Below are 16,598 nucleotides of genomic sequence, written 5' to 3' on the forward strand. Positions count from 1 at the left end.
ATGAGTATATTAAATGGGCCTTAAAAGTATTACCCTTTTTATGACGACCCATTTAATTTAGGAAGCCCAAAGATGAATAAACCTATTATTATTGTTTATGTGTTTATACTTTTGAACCCATAATTTATTTCTGTTATGTCATCTCAACCCTAACTTTATATAATCAGTATTAAATCCAGGCATCTTCAACGAGCCGTCAACAAAGATAGGAAAACGTAGTCGTTTGATACAGCTGGTATAAAATCTGAATTCATTCTTCAAATAAATTAAAATCTTCGTTGGCGTTGTTGTTGGTTGCGTTACAGATTTTGGACTAATCATTATTTTCGTGCCTGCAAAGTCAGCACGACGATCGCGTTTCGATCTTCAAAGTAGAAGAAGACCCGCCACAATCACAAATCGCGGTGCATATAGTCTAAAGGGTAAGCTTTTCGATTCCTTTCACCATGTAAATTTAGGTCAATTCCGTCGCTTCTTTGATTTGGGGTGTTTTTCCTGGCGCGAAATCTTTCCGATTTTCCCTGATTATGAATTTATAAATAATGGGTATCGCAGATTTTGGGTCTCAGTGGCTGATTCTTTTCGACTCTAGTTTCTGCTTCCGCCGTCTCATTTTTTTTTCTACGCAACAGTAAAGTTTTTATTTTTCCACCTGAATTTTCGGATGATGGCCGAAGATTTTGTGTCTATGCTGATACCTAATTTTTCCATCTGAAATTGATTTTATTCACTGCTATTTTCATTTTGTTTTCATATCATTGTGACTCGCTACTAAAAGCTTCTAAATTTGTTGCCTTTTTGTGAAAAGCTCTTTACACGGTCTATGGTAATTGTGTTAAGATTCTTGTTCATCATGTACGAGATTTTCATTGGGTCACAAGAGTTTCGTTGTTGAAGCTACTAGTTTTTTTCATGATCAAATACTTCTTTGAGCTACTTGTGATTCTCTTTACATGATCTTTATGTAGAAGATAAGTATTGCTGTGTTTTAATTAGTTAGGTACTTGTTTTCAGGTCAATGGCCTCTTCTTCGGATCCATGGATGAGAGAGTACAATGAGGCTTTGAAACTCTCTGAGGATATTAATGGCATGATGTCTGAAAGGAATGCCTCCGGGTTAACCGGGCCTGATGCTCAACGTCGTGCCTCTGCAATTCGAAGAAAGATCACCATTTTGGGGACTCGATTAGACAGTCTGCAATCCCTTCTTGTCAAGGTTCCTGGCAAGCAGCATGTGTAAGCCATTCTGATTCTGGTTGCCTGTTCAAACTCCTCATGTTAGACAACGCTAAGTTTCATGTTGGTCTTGAACTATGTAATTATGGTTTATGTGTATGCAATTTGCTGATAAACAGTTCGGAGAAAGAGATGAATCGTCGCAAGGATATGGTTGGGAATTTGAGATCAAAAACAAATCAGGTGGCCTCTGCTTTGAATATGTCAAACTTTGCAAACAGAGACAGCTTGTTTGGAACAGATTTAAAGCCGGATGATGCGATAAATAGAGTCTCTGGCATGGACAACCAAGGAATTGTTGTATTTCAACGGCAAGTTATGAGAGGTAAGATGTGGTATGTAACACTGTTCTAGGACCATAGTAATGATCTTGGCGTCTGTATTAATTTCTCTTTGATTGTATTTTATTTCCATGAGTAGAACAAGACGAGGGACTTGAGAAGTTGGAGGAAACAGTCATGAGTACCAAACACATTGCTCTCGCTGTTAACGAGGAGCTCACCCTGCAGACAAGGCTTATTGTATGTCTCCGCTGTTGTTCATTGCTTTTCTTGTTGATTTTGATTTCTTATTCTAACGAAATGGGACTTTCTTCCATGCAGGATGACTTAGATTACGATGTGGATATCACTGACTCTCGCTTACGGGTAAGTATATGCTTCGAACAAATTAGTCTCATTAGTCACTAGCTTAAGCTGGTCCATTGATAAGCTAAAGAACAATAGGAAGGCAAGCAAGTGATTTTAACAATATACTGGTCTATTATGTCTAAGAATCTCTCGGTCGTTGCTTTTTTTTTTTATCATAAAAAGCAATAATTTTTTAGTTTAATGTGATTCACATCTCGTCTTGGATTTGATGTAGCCTGTTTGTGTTTCTTGATGATTGCAGCGTGTTCAAAAGAGCCTTGCCTTGATGAACAAGAGCATGAAAAGTGGTTGCTCATGCATGTCTATGCTCTTGTCTGTGCTTGGAATCGTTGGTCTTGCTCTTGTAATTTGGCTGCTGGTTAAGTACCTGTAATGCCAATGTGGTGGCAACTTGTGAAAGCTCATCCTTTTCTCTCAGCCTATCCTCTGTGCTTAATGGTTGTTTTCTATTCCTTCTATCGATTGATTCGTGTCTGTGAGGCAAAGAAGAATACCACTGCGTGTAAGAAACCCTCAGAAGTACATAATCTGTATTACCTTCGTATCAACCACGAATTGTAAACTAAGTTGACATTTGTCTATATATGGTATGGCTCCTACTTGGTTCAATAAAGAGAACTAGTGGCTTGGACAATGCAGAGACATAATGGTCAAGATGGCAATCATTTTTTTATAAAGTGACCATCAATTTTTTTATTGTGTGGAAAAATTGATCTCAGTCACATTCTGTAAGGTTAGCCACTTGGCCTTTTAGCTCTGTAGGCGCTGCTTATGATGGGGAGCATTGGCAATCACCTCCTTTGGGGTGATTTCATTGTTTGATTCCGGATTAGAATATGAATTAAACATCTCTAATTGTTTCAAAATCAATTTAACTAGAAATTTTTTCTTAACAAAAGTAATAGAAACTTTTTTGCTTTGTTGTATTTCACAACTCGAAATTGTTATAACCAAATAAATAGATTCATATTTTCTTAAAAAGACCTATAGGTTTGGGTCGAAGTTAAAGATTAAATAAAGTTTTCTGGTAACATTATTTCAATACTGTCAAATAAAAAGTTGTAAACAAAAGTCGCGCGTCATGATTCTCAATATATTGGTTCATTTGATGTTTATAAATTTTTAATGTTTTTGTATACGGAAAAATAACGTATTGTGACAAAAATAGCGTATACGAAATAACCAGGTTAATTGTTTATGGGCTTGTTATTTTATCATAAAAATTTAACCACAGATAAAACAGACATGGGCTCCATAAAATAGGCCCGAAAGACTTAACTTCTTTTTCTTCAAAGTGAAAATACCCATCACGCGCCCCAGTTTATTTATTTTAGCGAAAACAGCAATTTTCGTATAGTCCAGGGATTTCGGGGAGGTGGCGTCGACGCGCTCATTGTGAGAGTGGGTAAAAAACTTAGATTTCACAGCTGCACAACAACGCGCGTCACATCTGGGCAGACTTTATACTGCCCATTGGGCTAGAAGAAGCTTAGTTTTCAGATACTTATAGGCCCACAAAATGTCCAACAGCATAAATAAGCCTTCGATGGCATGCTGATCATAAATTTATCAATTTTAATTCTTATTCATTGGCTGCTATCTCCTCTGATTTTGTTGTGCTCGATGTCATTGTAACTGAAGATGCGGTGTAGAAGCAGTTTTTCGTATTATCTGGATAAATGTAAATTTGTATGCATTTGCTTTTTCATTGTTTTCCTAATGGAGTAATCATGTTGATTCTGGATTATGTCTTCAAGTGAAAGTAGGTTCTCTAGCATGAAGGTTTTAAGAGAGAACTAGGAGCTCAACAAGTTGCGTTGTTTTTGCTTCTCTTGATGAACAATAAAAGGGACAAGCTCGAGCTCGAAGCAGCGAATCAGAAACGAGAAACTTACATAGAGCCCTTCCCTCCAGCATTAAAAAGGATGAGCACTTGAGTTTTTGGACTGTACATTGCTCAACTGTGTATCAAACTGTTAAATCCCACAATTTTGCAAATTAAATGCCTATTTTTTGGAGGTATTTCTCATTGGTTATACTTTGGTCCTTTTTCACTAGTACAATACAAAGAGAAAGAATGATACTATATTACTGTAACATGAAACAATTCTGTGGTTTGCGAGTGTCTCGCCTTAATATACAATTTACCATTTCACTGAGAAGAAAAGAGGACCTATGGGGATGGTGCAGAAGATGGTGTTGTGGCTCGAAGAAGTTGTTGCAGAAACCGAGCTGCAAGACGTTGGCCTACACCGCCTGCAACACGTCCTCCAAGTCTTCGTGCCTCTGGTTGTTGTAACACCTGATTTTAAAAATATAAGAGTTTAGCTCATCAATCAATTTTATGTTATGTACCAGTCTCAGTGCACAAGATCAATGAAGTCACCTGTAGTATTGGTTGCAAAATAGCAGGATCAAAGCTTTCTGAAGATTGAAGAAGGCCCCAGATTCTGGAGACCTGATCCCGAAGCTCAAGCGTACTTTGAAGTTCCGCGGTACTCATTGTAAGAGGGCCATTCCCATTTCCATTGAAGACAAGAGATCTCAGAAACTCAGGAAGGGAATTGTATGTATCAACAACAGTGCCCAGCGCAATTGCTTCACTGACTCGTACAGCTTCTTTAATTACTAACAATCGAAGTTCTTCGCCATTTGGATCCAGCAAAAGCTTCAAAACTGGTTGTAGAGCATCCTTTGCTGAGAAGTCTCTATCTTTACTTCCCTGTTGTAGAAGGTTCTCGAGTCTATTCCACCTAAATTTTCCGTCTTTGAATAGTAGCTCGATAAGGGCATCTCTTAGATACGGGTTTGGATCAGTGAGAAGCCTTTTGGCAAAATATGGGTATGAAGCAGCTAGTACTTTGAAATTAGGATCTGCGTAGAGTGCCAAACCTTCAAGCACAGTAAGCGACCTCAAAATCAAAGCATAGTAGGGCGGGACATTAAATGGATACTGGTAGAAGACAGCACCTAGACCATCAACCAAAGTTTTGAAATTGAGCTCGCTCACGGTATAATTAAGTGCATCGTCAAAGAAGTCTCTGAGAGCTGGTATGATAGGAGTAACATCCACATCAGGGGACAAGAACTTCAGAGCATAGTAATCTCGTGCCATGGCTTCATAATCTCGGTTCACTAAATGGACAACATGGCCTATGATAGCAAATCTAGCTTCCTCTGGTGTCTCACTCATCATGCCAAAGTCTAGAAAGGCAAGTTTTCCATCAGGTGTTGCCAAGAGATTACCAGGATGAGGGTCAGCATGGAAAAAGCCATACTCCAAGAGTTGCCTTAGGCTACACTGGATTCCTGTATTCACGAGATCCAGAACCTTCAATCCCTGACTCTCAATGGCAAGTTGCTCATTCAGTTTAGTTCCCTCAACCCATTCCATTGTTAGCACCTTGCGGCTCGTGTAATCCCAGAATATATCAGGCACAAGAACATCTGCTTTATCTGCATACAATTTTTTAAACCTTCTGGCATTTTGGGCCTCCTGGACATAGTTTAGCTCCTGATAAACTCTGCAGGCGAACTCATCGATAAGGGTAAGGACATCGGTAGTGATGAAGTCTACATACTTGTTAATGAGTTTCCCAACTCCTCTAATAAGGTAAAAATCAAGGCCAATGGCTTCTTCGATCCCAGGGCGTTGAACTTTGACAGCAACAACCTGACCTGAATACCTCAGCTGAGCTTTGTAAACCTGGCCAAGACTAGCTGCTGCGATTGGCTCAGGAGATACAGACGAGAAAATGGTCTCTAGCGACAAATCCAACTCTCTCTCAATGCAAGCAAATGCCTCTGCATCAGGGAAGGTTGGCAAAGCATCCTACTTAGACACTCAAGCACATAATATAGAGAAAGTTAGAGATGTTCTCTTTACCTATTTTCAAACAGAAGATTCTTAATTACATATACGTAAAGCAGAGAGAGGAAAGAGGAGAACCTGAAGCTCTGCAAGTTCTTCAAGGTAATCGGGTGGACAGAGGTCGGGTCGGGTGGACAAACCTTGACCCAATTTAACAAAAGTAGGTCCGAGACGAGTGAAGATCCGCCGGAGCTCGATTGCTCTCTTCTTCATGTTCTTCTCTAAGTTGCCCTGCTTCTGGTCAATCCCCAATTTCAAAGCGAAACCACCCAAAGCTCCCAATATCTCCAAACTTCTCCGCAAAGCCTAAGTCCCAAATTGAGCTGCATCTCTCAGTAACTTACAAAACTTGAAACTCCAAAAAGTGACCAAGTAGCTAACCTTGAAAGGCTGAGAGCCATGTTTCCTGGCGATGAGCTCCGGAGAGTAAATAGAAGCATCAATAGCACGACCCAAAGCTCGTGCCTCGGCTTGAAGATCATCCGCGAGATCAGCTCGTCGGTACTGCACAACTGACGCCGGTCTCGACGATGGGGAAGGACTTGCCGCCGCTCCGTCTTCCTTAGGCCTAGCTTGTACCAGGGCCGCACGCGCCAATCTCCTCCGATTTACCGAGAAAAACTTTGATTTTCCGACATTTATTTTGGAATTGCGTAACGAAAGACCATCACCGACTAGAGTTAAACCCAGAGACTGACCAACCACCAGACTCATCGTGTAACAACAAGAGCCCCCAAAACTCGGCGAAAATCAGAGAGACAAGGAGGAAGAAAGAATTCAGATTGTGATTGCCCAGCCAGTAACAGCCATGAAAGAAGATGAAGAAGAAGAAAGAGAGAGCGAGAGAGAGCGAGAGAGAGAGAGATATTTGTTGTAAACGAAAGATTAGAAGCGTTTTTGGTTACTTACTTCCGGCGAATAAACAAGGTCCACACTTTTGGCGTGCCGTGACGTTCTCTATTTTTTTTTTAATTCAAACCAAACACGACTACAAGACAAAAAAGGCATTATAGCATTTTCCCTAAGAGTTTAAAACTAACAAAATTCGTGGTTCAGTATAAACCAGCCATGGCCTTCTTCAAGTTTTTTTCTTTCTTTGTGTGAATGTAATTAGTTTCAACCTAACAATATCCATTCAGGTTTACACCAACAACACAGTACCATATTATAGAGAAACCTAGCTTAGAACAAATCCTTTGTCACTACCTCCTCCCATACATCCAGTTTGTTTTATGTACATATATATGCCGCTGAAAAAACACTATTAGATTTCTCATCTCGGAAACTTAGCCGCGGTTATTTAGATTTCCTCTTCTAGTAAATGGGATTCGTTCTTCTGCAATAACCCCAATTGTAAATTTCATGGTTTTGGGTGCGGAATAACAACAAAAATAATAGTGAAACAAGAGATCAGAGAATTATGTTGTTACCATGGTGTTGCTCCATGTTACCCTCATCATCATAATCTCCGTTGTTACTTGTGAAGAACGGTGTTAGGTAATTCCTATCTAGTTCTGTGAATGATGCCGCACTGCATACAAACAAAACAATAAACAAATGGGATTCTTGTGTTTATTAAAAGAGACTTGAATGCATCTGTTTGAATGCCGACAAAATGTTGAGAGGCATGAGTTAATGCGTCATTTACCTCTTATGGAACTCTCTTAGTTTTGTCCTGAATCCACTTCCTGGCGGTGTATCTTCATCATCATAACTAGTCATATAACGACTGTTCACCACCTCAAATCCCTGACAAAAACATATCAATCATTTCGTTTTCCACACCAAGAAACCGAGATTCACGTTATAATAGGAGGGATCATCTAGGACATGAAGTCTACGTAAATGGCCATTTATATTCAGTTGACTTACATCACCTAAGGATGTATCGTGGCTATCACCTACAACCTCTAGGGCTTCTAGCATTGTACCAGTCGATCCTCCAATCAGCAACACCTGCAATCATTTCCAGTAGCGTCAAGGATCACATTGCAAGCAATATAGTTTGGCTCAGCTATCAGCAACATAAACCTTTGATCGGAACACTCAGTTTAAAGCAAATTCTAGTTCCTAAAGAAGGATGGATTACCGTCAGAACAACAATGGCTGTAGTTGCAGTGAATATAGTTTGACCATGTCCTTCTGGAAGATCGTGAACAGATTGCAGAGCAAGAGCAAATGCCATAGCACCTCGAAGTCCTATGCAAAATCCACATATCTTTGTATTTATTACTGATGAATAGAAACAATAACTACTCAAGGGAACACAGAGCAGTATCTTACCACTGTACCAAAGTGCTTTTTGATGTGTCATTGGTATTTTCCTATGAGCAGGTCGTGCCAGATTGACCAAATATCCACAACCAAACACATTAGCTGCCCTGAGTAAGACAAATATGCCAAAGAGTAAACACTATCAGACAGCATAAAACAAAATTCTATTCGGAAATGAATATATGTACTTATACAGGTCATGAAAGTGAAACAAAAAGCATACCTTGCAATTACGATAAATAACTGAGGTTCGTCACCAAGGATGAAAAGAAAGTTAAGGAACAACATATAAACTAAGGAAATAATTCAACTCCAATCCAGTAAAACTTGAGTAAGAGGATACAATAGAAAAAAATATGAATCCCAAGTGTGACCAACTATGCTTTTCCATGGCAATATCAAAACCCATGTAGATGAACCTGCAAATTTGATCATTTGAAATTAGAAGGTCACGTCATTGACGCATATTACAGAAACCAACTATTAATATGCATGAGAAAATAAGAATCAAATACATACACAAATGTCTCTGCCAGTGAAGATATCAGATGGAAAAATGCAGACACAAATCGCTGAGAATTTGCAGACAAGTTTGAGTAGGTATAATGTTTCATGACCTGGAAGGCACAGGCAGTTTCCATTATACTACTTTACTTTCGGCTGAAAATCATTGCACATAGAACTCATGTAATTGAATGACAACTCACAATCCCTGTAAATAGAATCGATACGATGCCAGATAGACTGAGACCTTCAGCAAGCATGTAACTGGCACAAAGAAAAAAAGTTAACAAACTGCACAATTTCTATGAGAGTGAAATATATTGACACATAGCTAGTATAGAAGAGAAGAGTTTTATTACGAGAAATATGGAAAAAGTACGAAGAGACAGCACTCCAAGTTCTGTAGACTGAAAGAAGGAGAGAGTACATCAGAATAAAATATTTCATTGCTGACCATTAGAACCCGAAATAAAGAAATTCAAACACAGACTACAGTCACTCACTTGTCAACATCCAGTCCTGCATACTTGAATAGGTGCTTTACATTAAGGCTAACAACTCGTCTATGTGTATGGAATGAAGTGAAATGTTTCAGAAGAATCTAAAAGCACAAAAAGGATATGAGAGCAGAGGTGAATCCAACTCCAACGCCTGCAGATGCACATTTTTTTTTTAATAATGCACAGAGCACAAATCTAAGAATACATAATGACATAAGAAAATCTTGCGAAGCTTGAAAAGTCAAATTTAGTTAAACTTGTTCATAAGAATCATAACGTCGAATTTTATCAGCAGCATTCTCAAACTCAAATACTACCATGCCATTTCAAGTTGAAAGAGCCAAACTATGCATGAAATATTAGGAACAAATAAAAAGTAAGGCAGATGATTAAAGCAAACCTGCAGACATTGAACCGACAAACGTTTCGAGAAACCTGACTATCACCATAAAGAAATTCTGTCCAGAGGAATGACTTCTCACCAAGGACATTGTCCTGCATCCCAGTTTATAGCCTTGTTAAAATACCTTACCATCTGACTATCGTGTTTCAAACCCTATTTTGAATTACTAACAGACCTGTACAGAGATATCGCCATCTGCCAAAAGCAACATAGGAAAGAGAAAGACCTGATAAGTAATGTGACAATTTCATCCTAATATATACATATAAGGAACCAGAATTCACTTAGCAAAAACTACTTACAGCATCATTTAAAACTGATTCTCCAAACACCAGGGCATACAAATTTACATCTGAACCAAGTTCCTGTAAAAAAACACAGTAGTAAGAAGCGGTTGAAAACTACTACTATTCAAAAATAGTGGATATCCCCGTAAAGCAGTGAAAGAAAGTACCTGAAATATCGACAATACAGTGACAGGATCAGTGGCTGAGATAAGAGAGCCAAACATGAGACACTCGACGAATGGAAGTCTGTACATGAGAAACATCACACCGCCAAGGTACCTTCAGAAGAAAAAAGAAATTATGAATAATGGAAAGGCAACCTTTTCCGTCAACAAACATTAGCCATTCACAGTAAAGAGATACTTACACAAGCAATCCAGTAACCATGGAAGCTACAAAAGTTCCAAGCACTGAAAAAGTGACAATGGCTCCAAAGTTTGAGAAGAAAGGTTTCTGCATAAAACCCAACAACAACGTAAGCATCATCAAGAACTTAAAAGCGAGGATGCGATCTTTGATGGTAAAACAAGAAAAGCAATAAAGACATGAGGGTCTCTGCACTTACAGGTTGTAAACTGAAGCCTGACTGGGTGCAAACAAGTACGTCAAGGAAAACAACATATTTTGTTGCCTAGTTGAGATTCATTGAAAAGATTATGTTACACAGAGGCGTAAGTAAAACTAAAGGCAGATACAAACTCGATTTTAAGGATATAATATGATGGGAGGCAGCAGAAACAGAAAGAAGAACTCATCGTGGAAATTGAACCATGTCCTGCAGAAGAAACAAAATAGATTAGCATTGAAGAACACTTACACACATATAAACATGTATTCGTGTATGTAATCAGTGAGTAATTTACAATCGTTTGAGTTTCCAGGTCAATGGAGGAAAGGACATAAAAATAGTAATAAATAATTGAGAAAATACTAAAAAAACTGATGAGAAAAAGTTCAACGAACCTTATGCTAGTCTCCGTGTTCGAGATGTTCGCTAAACCACCAACGATCAGCCCTACAATTCCACAAATTTCACAAGGAATCAAACAAAACAATCGATGGAAAACGAAAAGGACGATCGCAATGCAAAGGAGGAGTAAGAAGAAGACAAACCAATTAGAAGAGAAGCACTAGCTTCAGGTAGATAATAGAACTTATGACGGCGAAGGACATGACCGAGTACAAAAGAGAGGACAAGCATCATGATCTGAAGCAAAATCCCGACTCCGGCGGCTTGCTGCTGCTTCTCTTGACCTTGCGGGTCGTGAATCGCCGGCGAAATCTGCAGCTCCGACGACATTACGCCTCGACGGATTTAAAAAAAAAACTAGGGTTTCTATCAGTGTTACTTCGTCTTCTTCGTCTTTGTTCACACAGAGAGAGAGAAATTCACGAAACGGGAACTCGTGAGATAGACTTCTTCTTCTTCTTCCTTTCCGAGGACGCATTTTGCTTTTTATAGGAATCTGCGTCCCCACTGCTTCTCAGGTGGCTTTCCGTTTTGGGCTTTTATGGGCCTAATAATATCAACTACTCTGATTTACTTGAGCCCAATTACTAATAAACACGATTACTAAAAACATGGGCTAAATGTGTATATGTCCAGTGGCAGTGGTGGCTCATGTTAATACGCTACCGTTTTTGGGCTGAAAAGGCAAATGACGTCTATACATGGACAGTTTACAGTTCTAATTTATTTGGCCCAACTACTAAGATTTTCTTTTAGTAATCACGATTTACTAATGGGCCTAGCCTCACAGTGTTTCAGGTCAACAATACTCGCACAAGTTTTCATCAATATGACTTTTCCATTCATTCATACAAAAAGTAACGACAAATAATCTCACAAGAGATGTTGATATTTACTTGGGCTCAATTTTGGTCGGAACAGAGTAGCCACCACTATAATCAAACGCTCCGCCTCCATCTCCGTCTCTTGCTTCTTTCTTCTTCAAAGTACCTCCGTACAAAAGCTTCTCACCAAAATCTGTAGCGGATGACGACGCAGATGCAGAGGAGCTACTACTCGCCCCACTATTCTGGATGATAATCTCAATCTCCTTGACCACTTCACTCATCGTTGGCCTCTCATCTGCCGTCTCATCTACGCATTTCAGGGCTAGTTCCATATACCGGCCGAGCTCTGGCAGAGTTCCGACGTCTCTTAACGAACGATCCATCTTATCTCTCAGTCCGTAGAAGTCATCGTCGCTCTTGTTCATTACAAGCTTGATCTCTCTAACAATGTACTTGCCTTTCTCTATCGGCTGTTTCGCTGTGATCAGCTCCATCATTACAACACCGAAGCTGTACACATCACTCTTCTCTGTAAGTTTCTGTGTTGTGTAGTACTCTGGGTCCAAATATCCCTGCCATTGAATCATCAGAAACAAAAGTTCCTAAAAATTGAAAGCAATATGACTCGTTGATTTATCTAAAACTTACCAATGTTCCTTTAACTTGTGTTGAAACATGGCCTTTGGTGCAGTCTGAAACCAGCTTGGACAAACCAAAATCAGCAACCTTGGCTGTCAGATTCTCATCCAAAAGAATGTTAGTTGATTTCACGTCCCTGTGGATGATCGGAGGATCCGCCAGTTCATGGAGGTATGCGAGTCCTCTTGCCGATCCTAGAGCCACTCTCAGCCTTCTTTTCCAATCCAGCGTAATTCCGGATCGCCCTAAAAACAATACGTAATGGTCAAGTTTTGTGTTTGTGATTTATTGAGCACCTAAAGGCCAGATTTTTCAGTACCGGTTAAGCTATCTTTTAGTGATCCGTTGGACATGTATTCGTAGACTAGAATCTGCTCGCCTTGCTCGAAGCAGAACCCGACAAGCCCAACTAGGTTCTTGTGATGAACTCGAGAAAGCAACTCAATCTCTGTTTTGAACTCGAGCCCTCCTTGTGTTGATCCTTGTTGTGCTCTTTTGATCGCCACCATGTGCCCATCTTGAAGCATTCCTTTATACACCTGCGGAGATTACAGAGAGAAACAGAGGAGCGTTACTTGTCAAACCCTGAAAGTGAAGCCCTAGATAGTTTCAAGATCGATCTTTCAAAAACCCACCTTTCCATAACCTCCATAACCCAGCTCACTGCTCACAGAGAAATTGTTCGTGATCTTCTTGAGTTCTTCGTAGGAGAACCATCGTGCCCCTTTCAGCTGCGGTGCGCCACCGCTGTCTTTTCCACTTGATGCCCATGAAACTGAGTGAATCAAAATATCATTGTCAGTCTTCTACTTAACAGTAAATCTATCATGTAAGTTAATGTAGAGTTTCTTTTTTTTCAGGTGAACCTCAGAGAATCTAAAATGGTAGTGTTTCTAAGATAACTTCACCTGTTAGAACATCGGACTTACCAAATGGTCTACTCAAACCGATAGCTTGCTCTGCACGTCTCTTCTGCCACATTGCGTATATTCCTAACGCAACAAGGCACAGGACCAAAGCACTGCAACCAGTTATTATCCCAGTGACCATCCGAGAGCTCAAGGAATGTCCGTTACCATCAGCTGCCAAAAATTATTCGATTGTTAGACGATGTGTTTAACTCCAAAAAGGTGTATAAGCTTCGTATGTAATGTTACCTGGGAATGTGTAGGGAGATGCAATGAAGTAGTAAGGTCCAAACAAAGGAGGAGGTTTATATGTTTGGTTACTCAAGTCAAATCCAATTCTCTGAACTTCAGTTCTGTTAAAATACTTGCCCATAGGTGGGAAAAGTGCCAACTGTATCTGAAGATAATCATCATTGTTGAAGAAAGGGTTTTGTAGAGAGACCGAGCCTGGAGTGAGTCCTAATTTCACCCACAAGCTCATCTCCAAAGAATGGTATGTGTTCACATTGGACAGGTCTCTGAACATAGGCCCTCGGAAGTAGAGTGTGCCTTCATAAGGGTAGGCGCATTCACAGCTCTGAGGGCTGACCTTTTGGTCTAATGGACAAGACTTTCCTCCACAGTTAGCAAGACTGGTCGAGTATATTCGTTTGACTTGTTGCTGCTGAATCTGACAGTAGTTTGTGTTGGAGAGAGCTGTTGTGCATACAGGATTTCCTTCGAGTCTGCAACAAGAGAGAGCTTCTTTAATAGGTTGATATAGACAGTTTGATTGAACATTTAAGAAGAAAGAAGCTATGTACATTAATGTATTGGTATATCCAGAGCTTAGTGTTACAGAGGATATGTCGTTGTCTTGTAGATCAACAAGTTGGAGCTCTGGACCTACTGTGTCTCCCAAGCTCAGTGTTCCATTGAATGCGTTCTTCTTCAGTCTCCTGTGCAAATCCAATTCAGCAATTAGATGATGTCTAAAGCTGTAACCAAATTTCAGTGGAGACTAAAAGCTGAAACTTACACTTGTTGAAGCTGTGGGAACCCAAAGAGCTTATTAGGTAGTGGTCCTTGAAGAGATCCATATTCCATCACACTAAATACAAGAAAATAGTAACATATTTAGAGAGCTCCCATATGTGAATGTTCTGATTTGTAAACTGTAGCAGAGCAGCACTTACAGTGTGGTCAGTGAAGGTAAGGTTGAGAACCAGAGAGGAGACTCTGATGGATCAAATGAGTTATTGCTGAGATCTCTGTAACAGACATCACATTTAATCAGAGAACACAAACGCATAAATGTAGATAAAGACGTTCTCTGTTGGTGAGAAATTTACACGTAGTTCATGGACTTCATGTCTGACAAATCTGGTAATGATCCAACGAGCTTGTTGTGAGCTAAGTTCCTGAGAGACAGAAAAAAAGATGTATACATTCATAAGTGATGTCTAATATGATCTATATAGTAATATCATAACTCTGGCAACACTTACAGTTCAATGATGTTTGTGAGATTACTGAGATTCTCTGGAACTTTTCCGGTCAAAGTGTTTCTGTCAAGCCGACTGTTGCAAATACAAGAGTTATATCTTTTTGAAGATAGGGAAGATACATGAAACTAAGGACATAGTGATGATATGTTACTCACAGAACCTCTAGTGTCTGAATGAGTCCTAAAGTGGAAGGTATGCTTCCTGTGAATCGATTTCCATCGAATAATCTAATATTGAAATAAATCTGTTGCGATGAGTTACCGTAAGCTTGACAAATATGTAATATTATTAGAAGTGTATTTGACTTACACATGGATCAGTATCATCTCAGAGCTGAAAAGTTTTGGTGGAATGGTCCCAGAGAGCTGATTCTTGTTGAAATGACTGCAGTTTTTATAACATTTGCATCAGAAGAAAGGTACTTGAAGCTGAAGAAGATGTCTGCAGAGAAAATAAAATTACTCACAAGTGTTTGGCTTTCAAAAGAAGATCAAGACCAGGACTTGAGCCTGATGAAATTGGAATGGGTCCTGTCAACTGATTATCCGCAAGATCCAGCCAATAAACCTTAGTGAGATTTCCTAGAGACGCCGGGATTTTACCCGTGAAGTTGTTCGAGTTCAAGGCCCTGAGAAAACATGGTGGAACCAAAGTGGCAAGTCTCATCAAACATGAGTTGGTTTGAGGACAATATCAAACACTGCAAAATGCTATTTTCTTACAAGAAAGATAGATCTTTGAGATAGCCAAGCTCATTTGGGATGGTACCAGTGAAGCCACAACCAGCAAGAATACTGAAAAGACCAATACAACTGTTTAGATATGTACACAAGGAAGAGAAAGAACAAGAACTACGAGATCACTTTTAGCTTGTTTGCGCGGGAGAGATTCTTACAGGATATTTAGCTTTTGCAGGTCTCCTAACCGAGAAGTAAGTGAACCTGTTAGTCCTCGATTAAAGGAAAGATCCCTGAAACAACACAAAGTCGCCAATTCAGGTCAGAAAAAAAAGAAGATGTTTTTCTCTTGTATTCATCGATGATTCATCTAAAGAGACTGACAATGATCTTAGTTCAGCTAGTTCTCCAATATCTCCACTAAGTCTTCCTTTGAGACCCATTGTTGACAAACCCCTGAACACAAAAGACTTGCTTGCTCAGTACGTTACCAAAATTAGTAAGAGAAGTGCTCTAATTTTTTGTTCTTTTTCACACATGTGTACAGAAACACGAGTGAATGATTAAGGAACACTCACAAAGCAGTGATTCTGGAGTTATTGCAAGATACACCTTCCCAAGGAGTTCCACAAGGATCATCAGAACCTCCCCAACTAGGCGGCGTATTGTCCCATTGATCCATCAAAGAACGCAGAGCCGCCGCTAATAAAAGGCAACAAAACAAGTAAATTACAATCATTTCCACGAACGTATTCAACGCAAGGAAAAAACATAAGTCATCACATACCATCACGAGGATCAGTCACTGATGAAATCATTGAGAAGACAGTGAATGAGTAAGCAAAACAGATCAAGAGCAACCGCGATGTAGCGGTTACGGTGTTGGAACCCACCATATTGTTCCTCAAGAGACATGAGTTCTTGAAGTTTGATATTTAAGTGAAATCATAGAGAAAGAAGAAACAGATTAAAGTAGCTTCCTTATGAGACAAGATTCATAATTGTCTCATCAAAAAAAATGTGTACTGAGAATTGTGCCAATAGGAACACGAGTGACACCAAGAAAAGTTGGTTTCAATCAATTTTCCTTCTCTTCGAAGTCAATTTAACGGTTCATGTGTCTTTTTTTCAAAGCACTTTAGTTATTAAAGCACTTGAGTGTTACATCTCCAAATAAGGAGAAAATAATTTCTTTCAAATAGCCACTACAAAATTAATGATGTAAACTTAGGTTACCGTTAAGCTCTGTTTTGTAATCAAAGCAACCTTCTTTGATCATTATGCTGAGAATAGACAGAGAATATAGTGGAACCCATAAAAAAAAAAGTTCCCAAAAACCCAACCATCTCCAAAAACAAAAATAAA

General features: G+C 39.4%; 4 protein-coding genes across 10 annotated transcripts; 1 reads left to right on the forward strand and 3 right to left on the reverse strand.

The window, feature by feature from the left end:
* The first annotated feature begins 139 nt into the window (after positions 1-139).
* SYP52 (syntaxin of plants 52) lies at positions 140-2,762 on the forward strand. 3 transcript variants are annotated; one of them, NM_001036224.2, is made up of 7 exons: positions 140-235; positions 341-422; positions 1,015-1,236; positions 1,356-1,561; positions 1,657-1,757; positions 1,839-1,883; positions 2,128-2,762. In NM_001036224.2, exons 3-7 carry the CDS (start codon positions 1,019-1,021, stop codon positions 2,257-2,259), a joined length of 702 nt encoding a protein of 233 aa, NP_001031301.1. In that variant the 5' UTR covers positions 140-235; positions 341-422; positions 1,015-1,018; the 3' UTR covers positions 2,260-2,762. The 3 variants fall into 3 exon arrangements, with proteins under 3 accessions (NP_001031301.1, NP_565213.1, NP_001321707.1); NM_106607.5 differs by having other exon boundaries at positions 140-422; NM_001334895.1 differs by lacking the exons at positions 140-235; positions 341-422 and adding an exon at positions 429-631.
* Positions 2,763-3,864: 1,102 nt separating this feature from the next.
* Positions 3,865-6,681, reverse strand: AT1G79600 (Protein kinase superfamily protein). Its single transcript, NM_106608.4, has 4 exons — positions 6,139-6,681; positions 5,836-6,063; positions 4,273-5,718; positions 3,865-4,188 (listed from the first exon to the last, which is right to left on the reverse strand). Exons 1-4 carry the CDS (start codon positions 6,469-6,471, stop codon positions 4,060-4,062), a joined length of 2,136 nt encoding a protein of 711 aa, NP_565214.1. The 5' UTR covers positions 6,472-6,681; the 3' UTR covers positions 3,865-4,059.
* A 146-nt stretch (positions 6,682-6,827) lies between these two features.
* Positions 6,828-11,156, reverse strand: NHX6 (Na+/H+ antiporter 6). Its single transcript, NM_106609.4, has 22 exons — positions 10,839-11,156; positions 10,689-10,740; positions 10,441-10,500; positions 10,291-10,315; positions 10,093-10,178; positions 9,893-10,004; positions 9,741-9,803; positions 9,614-9,633; positions 9,436-9,530; positions 9,158-9,186; positions 9,039-9,070; positions 8,895-8,942; positions 8,739-8,799; positions 8,551-8,648; positions 8,375-8,450; positions 8,255-8,274; positions 8,041-8,138; positions 7,847-7,956; positions 7,630-7,713; positions 7,406-7,506; positions 7,188-7,288; positions 6,828-7,093 (listed from the first exon to the last, which is right to left on the reverse strand). Exons 1-22 carry the CDS (start codon positions 11,023-11,025, stop codon positions 7,044-7,046), a joined length of 1,608 nt encoding a protein of 535 aa, NP_178079.2. The 5' UTR covers positions 11,026-11,156; the 3' UTR covers positions 6,828-7,043.
* Positions 11,157-11,344: 188 nt separating this feature from the next.
* On the reverse strand, positions 11,345-16,278 carry AT1G79620 (Leucine-rich repeat protein kinase family protein). 5 transcript variants are annotated; one of them, NM_106611.3, is made up of 19 exons: positions 16,021-16,278; positions 15,812-15,935; positions 15,618-15,689; positions 15,452-15,526; positions 15,279-15,350; positions 15,023-15,184; positions 14,866-14,940; positions 14,712-14,783; positions 14,557-14,628; positions 14,401-14,469; positions 14,245-14,319; positions 14,088-14,159; positions 13,873-14,007; positions 13,319-13,794; positions 13,091-13,243; positions 12,797-12,936; positions 12,481-12,700; positions 12,171-12,406; positions 11,348-12,094 (listed from the first exon to the last, which is right to left on the reverse strand). In NM_106611.3, exons 1-19 carry the CDS (start codon positions 16,127-16,129, stop codon positions 11,588-11,590), a joined length of 2,916 nt encoding a protein of 971 aa, NP_178080.2. In that variant the 5' UTR covers positions 16,130-16,278; the 3' UTR covers positions 11,348-11,587. The 5 variants fall into 5 exon arrangements, with proteins under 5 accessions (NP_001321900.1, NP_001321901.1, NP_178080.2 ...); NM_001334896.1 differs by having other exon boundaries at positions 11,345-12,406; positions 16,021-16,260; NM_001334897.1 differs by having other exon boundaries at positions 11,345-12,094; positions 12,171-12,700; positions 16,021-16,260.
* Between the last annotated feature and the right edge of the window lie 320 nt (positions 16,279-16,598).

Source organism: Arabidopsis thaliana (genome assembly GCF_000001735.4).
Source record: "Arabidopsis thaliana chromosome 1 sequence".
NCBI classification, from domain to species: domain Eukaryota; kingdom Viridiplantae; phylum Streptophyta; class Magnoliopsida; order Brassicales; family Brassicaceae; genus Arabidopsis; species Arabidopsis thaliana.

Excerpts from the sequence above, each read along its gene's own strand:
- AT1G79620 (NM_001334899.1), bottom strand. The coding sequence starts at position 16,129 with ATGGTGGGTTCCAACACCGTAACCGCTACATCGCGGTTGCTCTTGATC. Across the intron at positions 14,784-14,865 it reads GAGATGATACTGATCCATGT|ATTATTCGATGGAAATCGAT; the intron begins GTAAGTCAAATA and ends TTTCAATATTAG. Across the intron at positions 12,937-13,090 it reads CGGTTTGAGTAGACCATTTG|TTTCATGGGCATCAAGTGGA; the intron begins GTAAGTCCGATG and ends TGATTCACTCAG.
- SYP52 (NM_001334895.1), top strand. The coding sequence starts at position 543 with ATGGGTATCGCAGATTTTGGGTCTCAGTGGCTGATTCTTTTCGACTCT. Across the intron at positions 1,237-1,355 it reads GTTCCTGGCAAGCAGCATGT|TTCGGAGAAAGAGATGAATC; the intron begins GTAAGCCATTCT and ends GCTGATAAACAG. Across the intron at positions 1,884-2,127 it reads TCACTGACTCTCGCTTACGG|CGTGTTCAAAAGAGCCTTGC; the intron begins GTAAGTATATGC and ends TGATGATTGCAG.
- NHX6 (NM_106609.4), bottom strand. The coding sequence starts at position 11,025 with ATGTCGTCGGAGCTGCAGATTTCGCCGGCGATTCACGACCCGCAAGGT. Across the intron at positions 8,943-9,038 it reads GCAGGACTGGATGTTGACAA|TCTACAGAACTTGGAGTGCT; the intron begins GTGAGTGACTGT and ends TCCTTCTTTCAG. Across the intron at positions 7,289-7,405 it reads CTAAGAGAGTTCCATAAGAG|TGCGGCATCATTCACAGAAC; the intron begins GTAAATGACGCA and ends GTTTGTATGCAG.
- AT1G79600 (NM_106608.4), bottom strand. The coding sequence starts at position 6,471 with ATGAGTCTGGTGGTTGGTCAGTCTCTGGGTTTAACTCTAGTCGGTGAT. Across the intron at positions 6,064-6,138 it reads ATGGCTCTCAGCCTTTCAAG|GCTTTGCGGAGAAGTTTGGA; the intron begins GTTAGCTACTTG and ends TTTGGGACTTAG. Across the intron at positions 5,719-5,835 it reads AAGAACTTGCAGAGCTTCAG|GATGCTTTGCCAACCTTCCC; the intron begins GTTCTCCTCTTT and ends GTGTCTAAGTAG.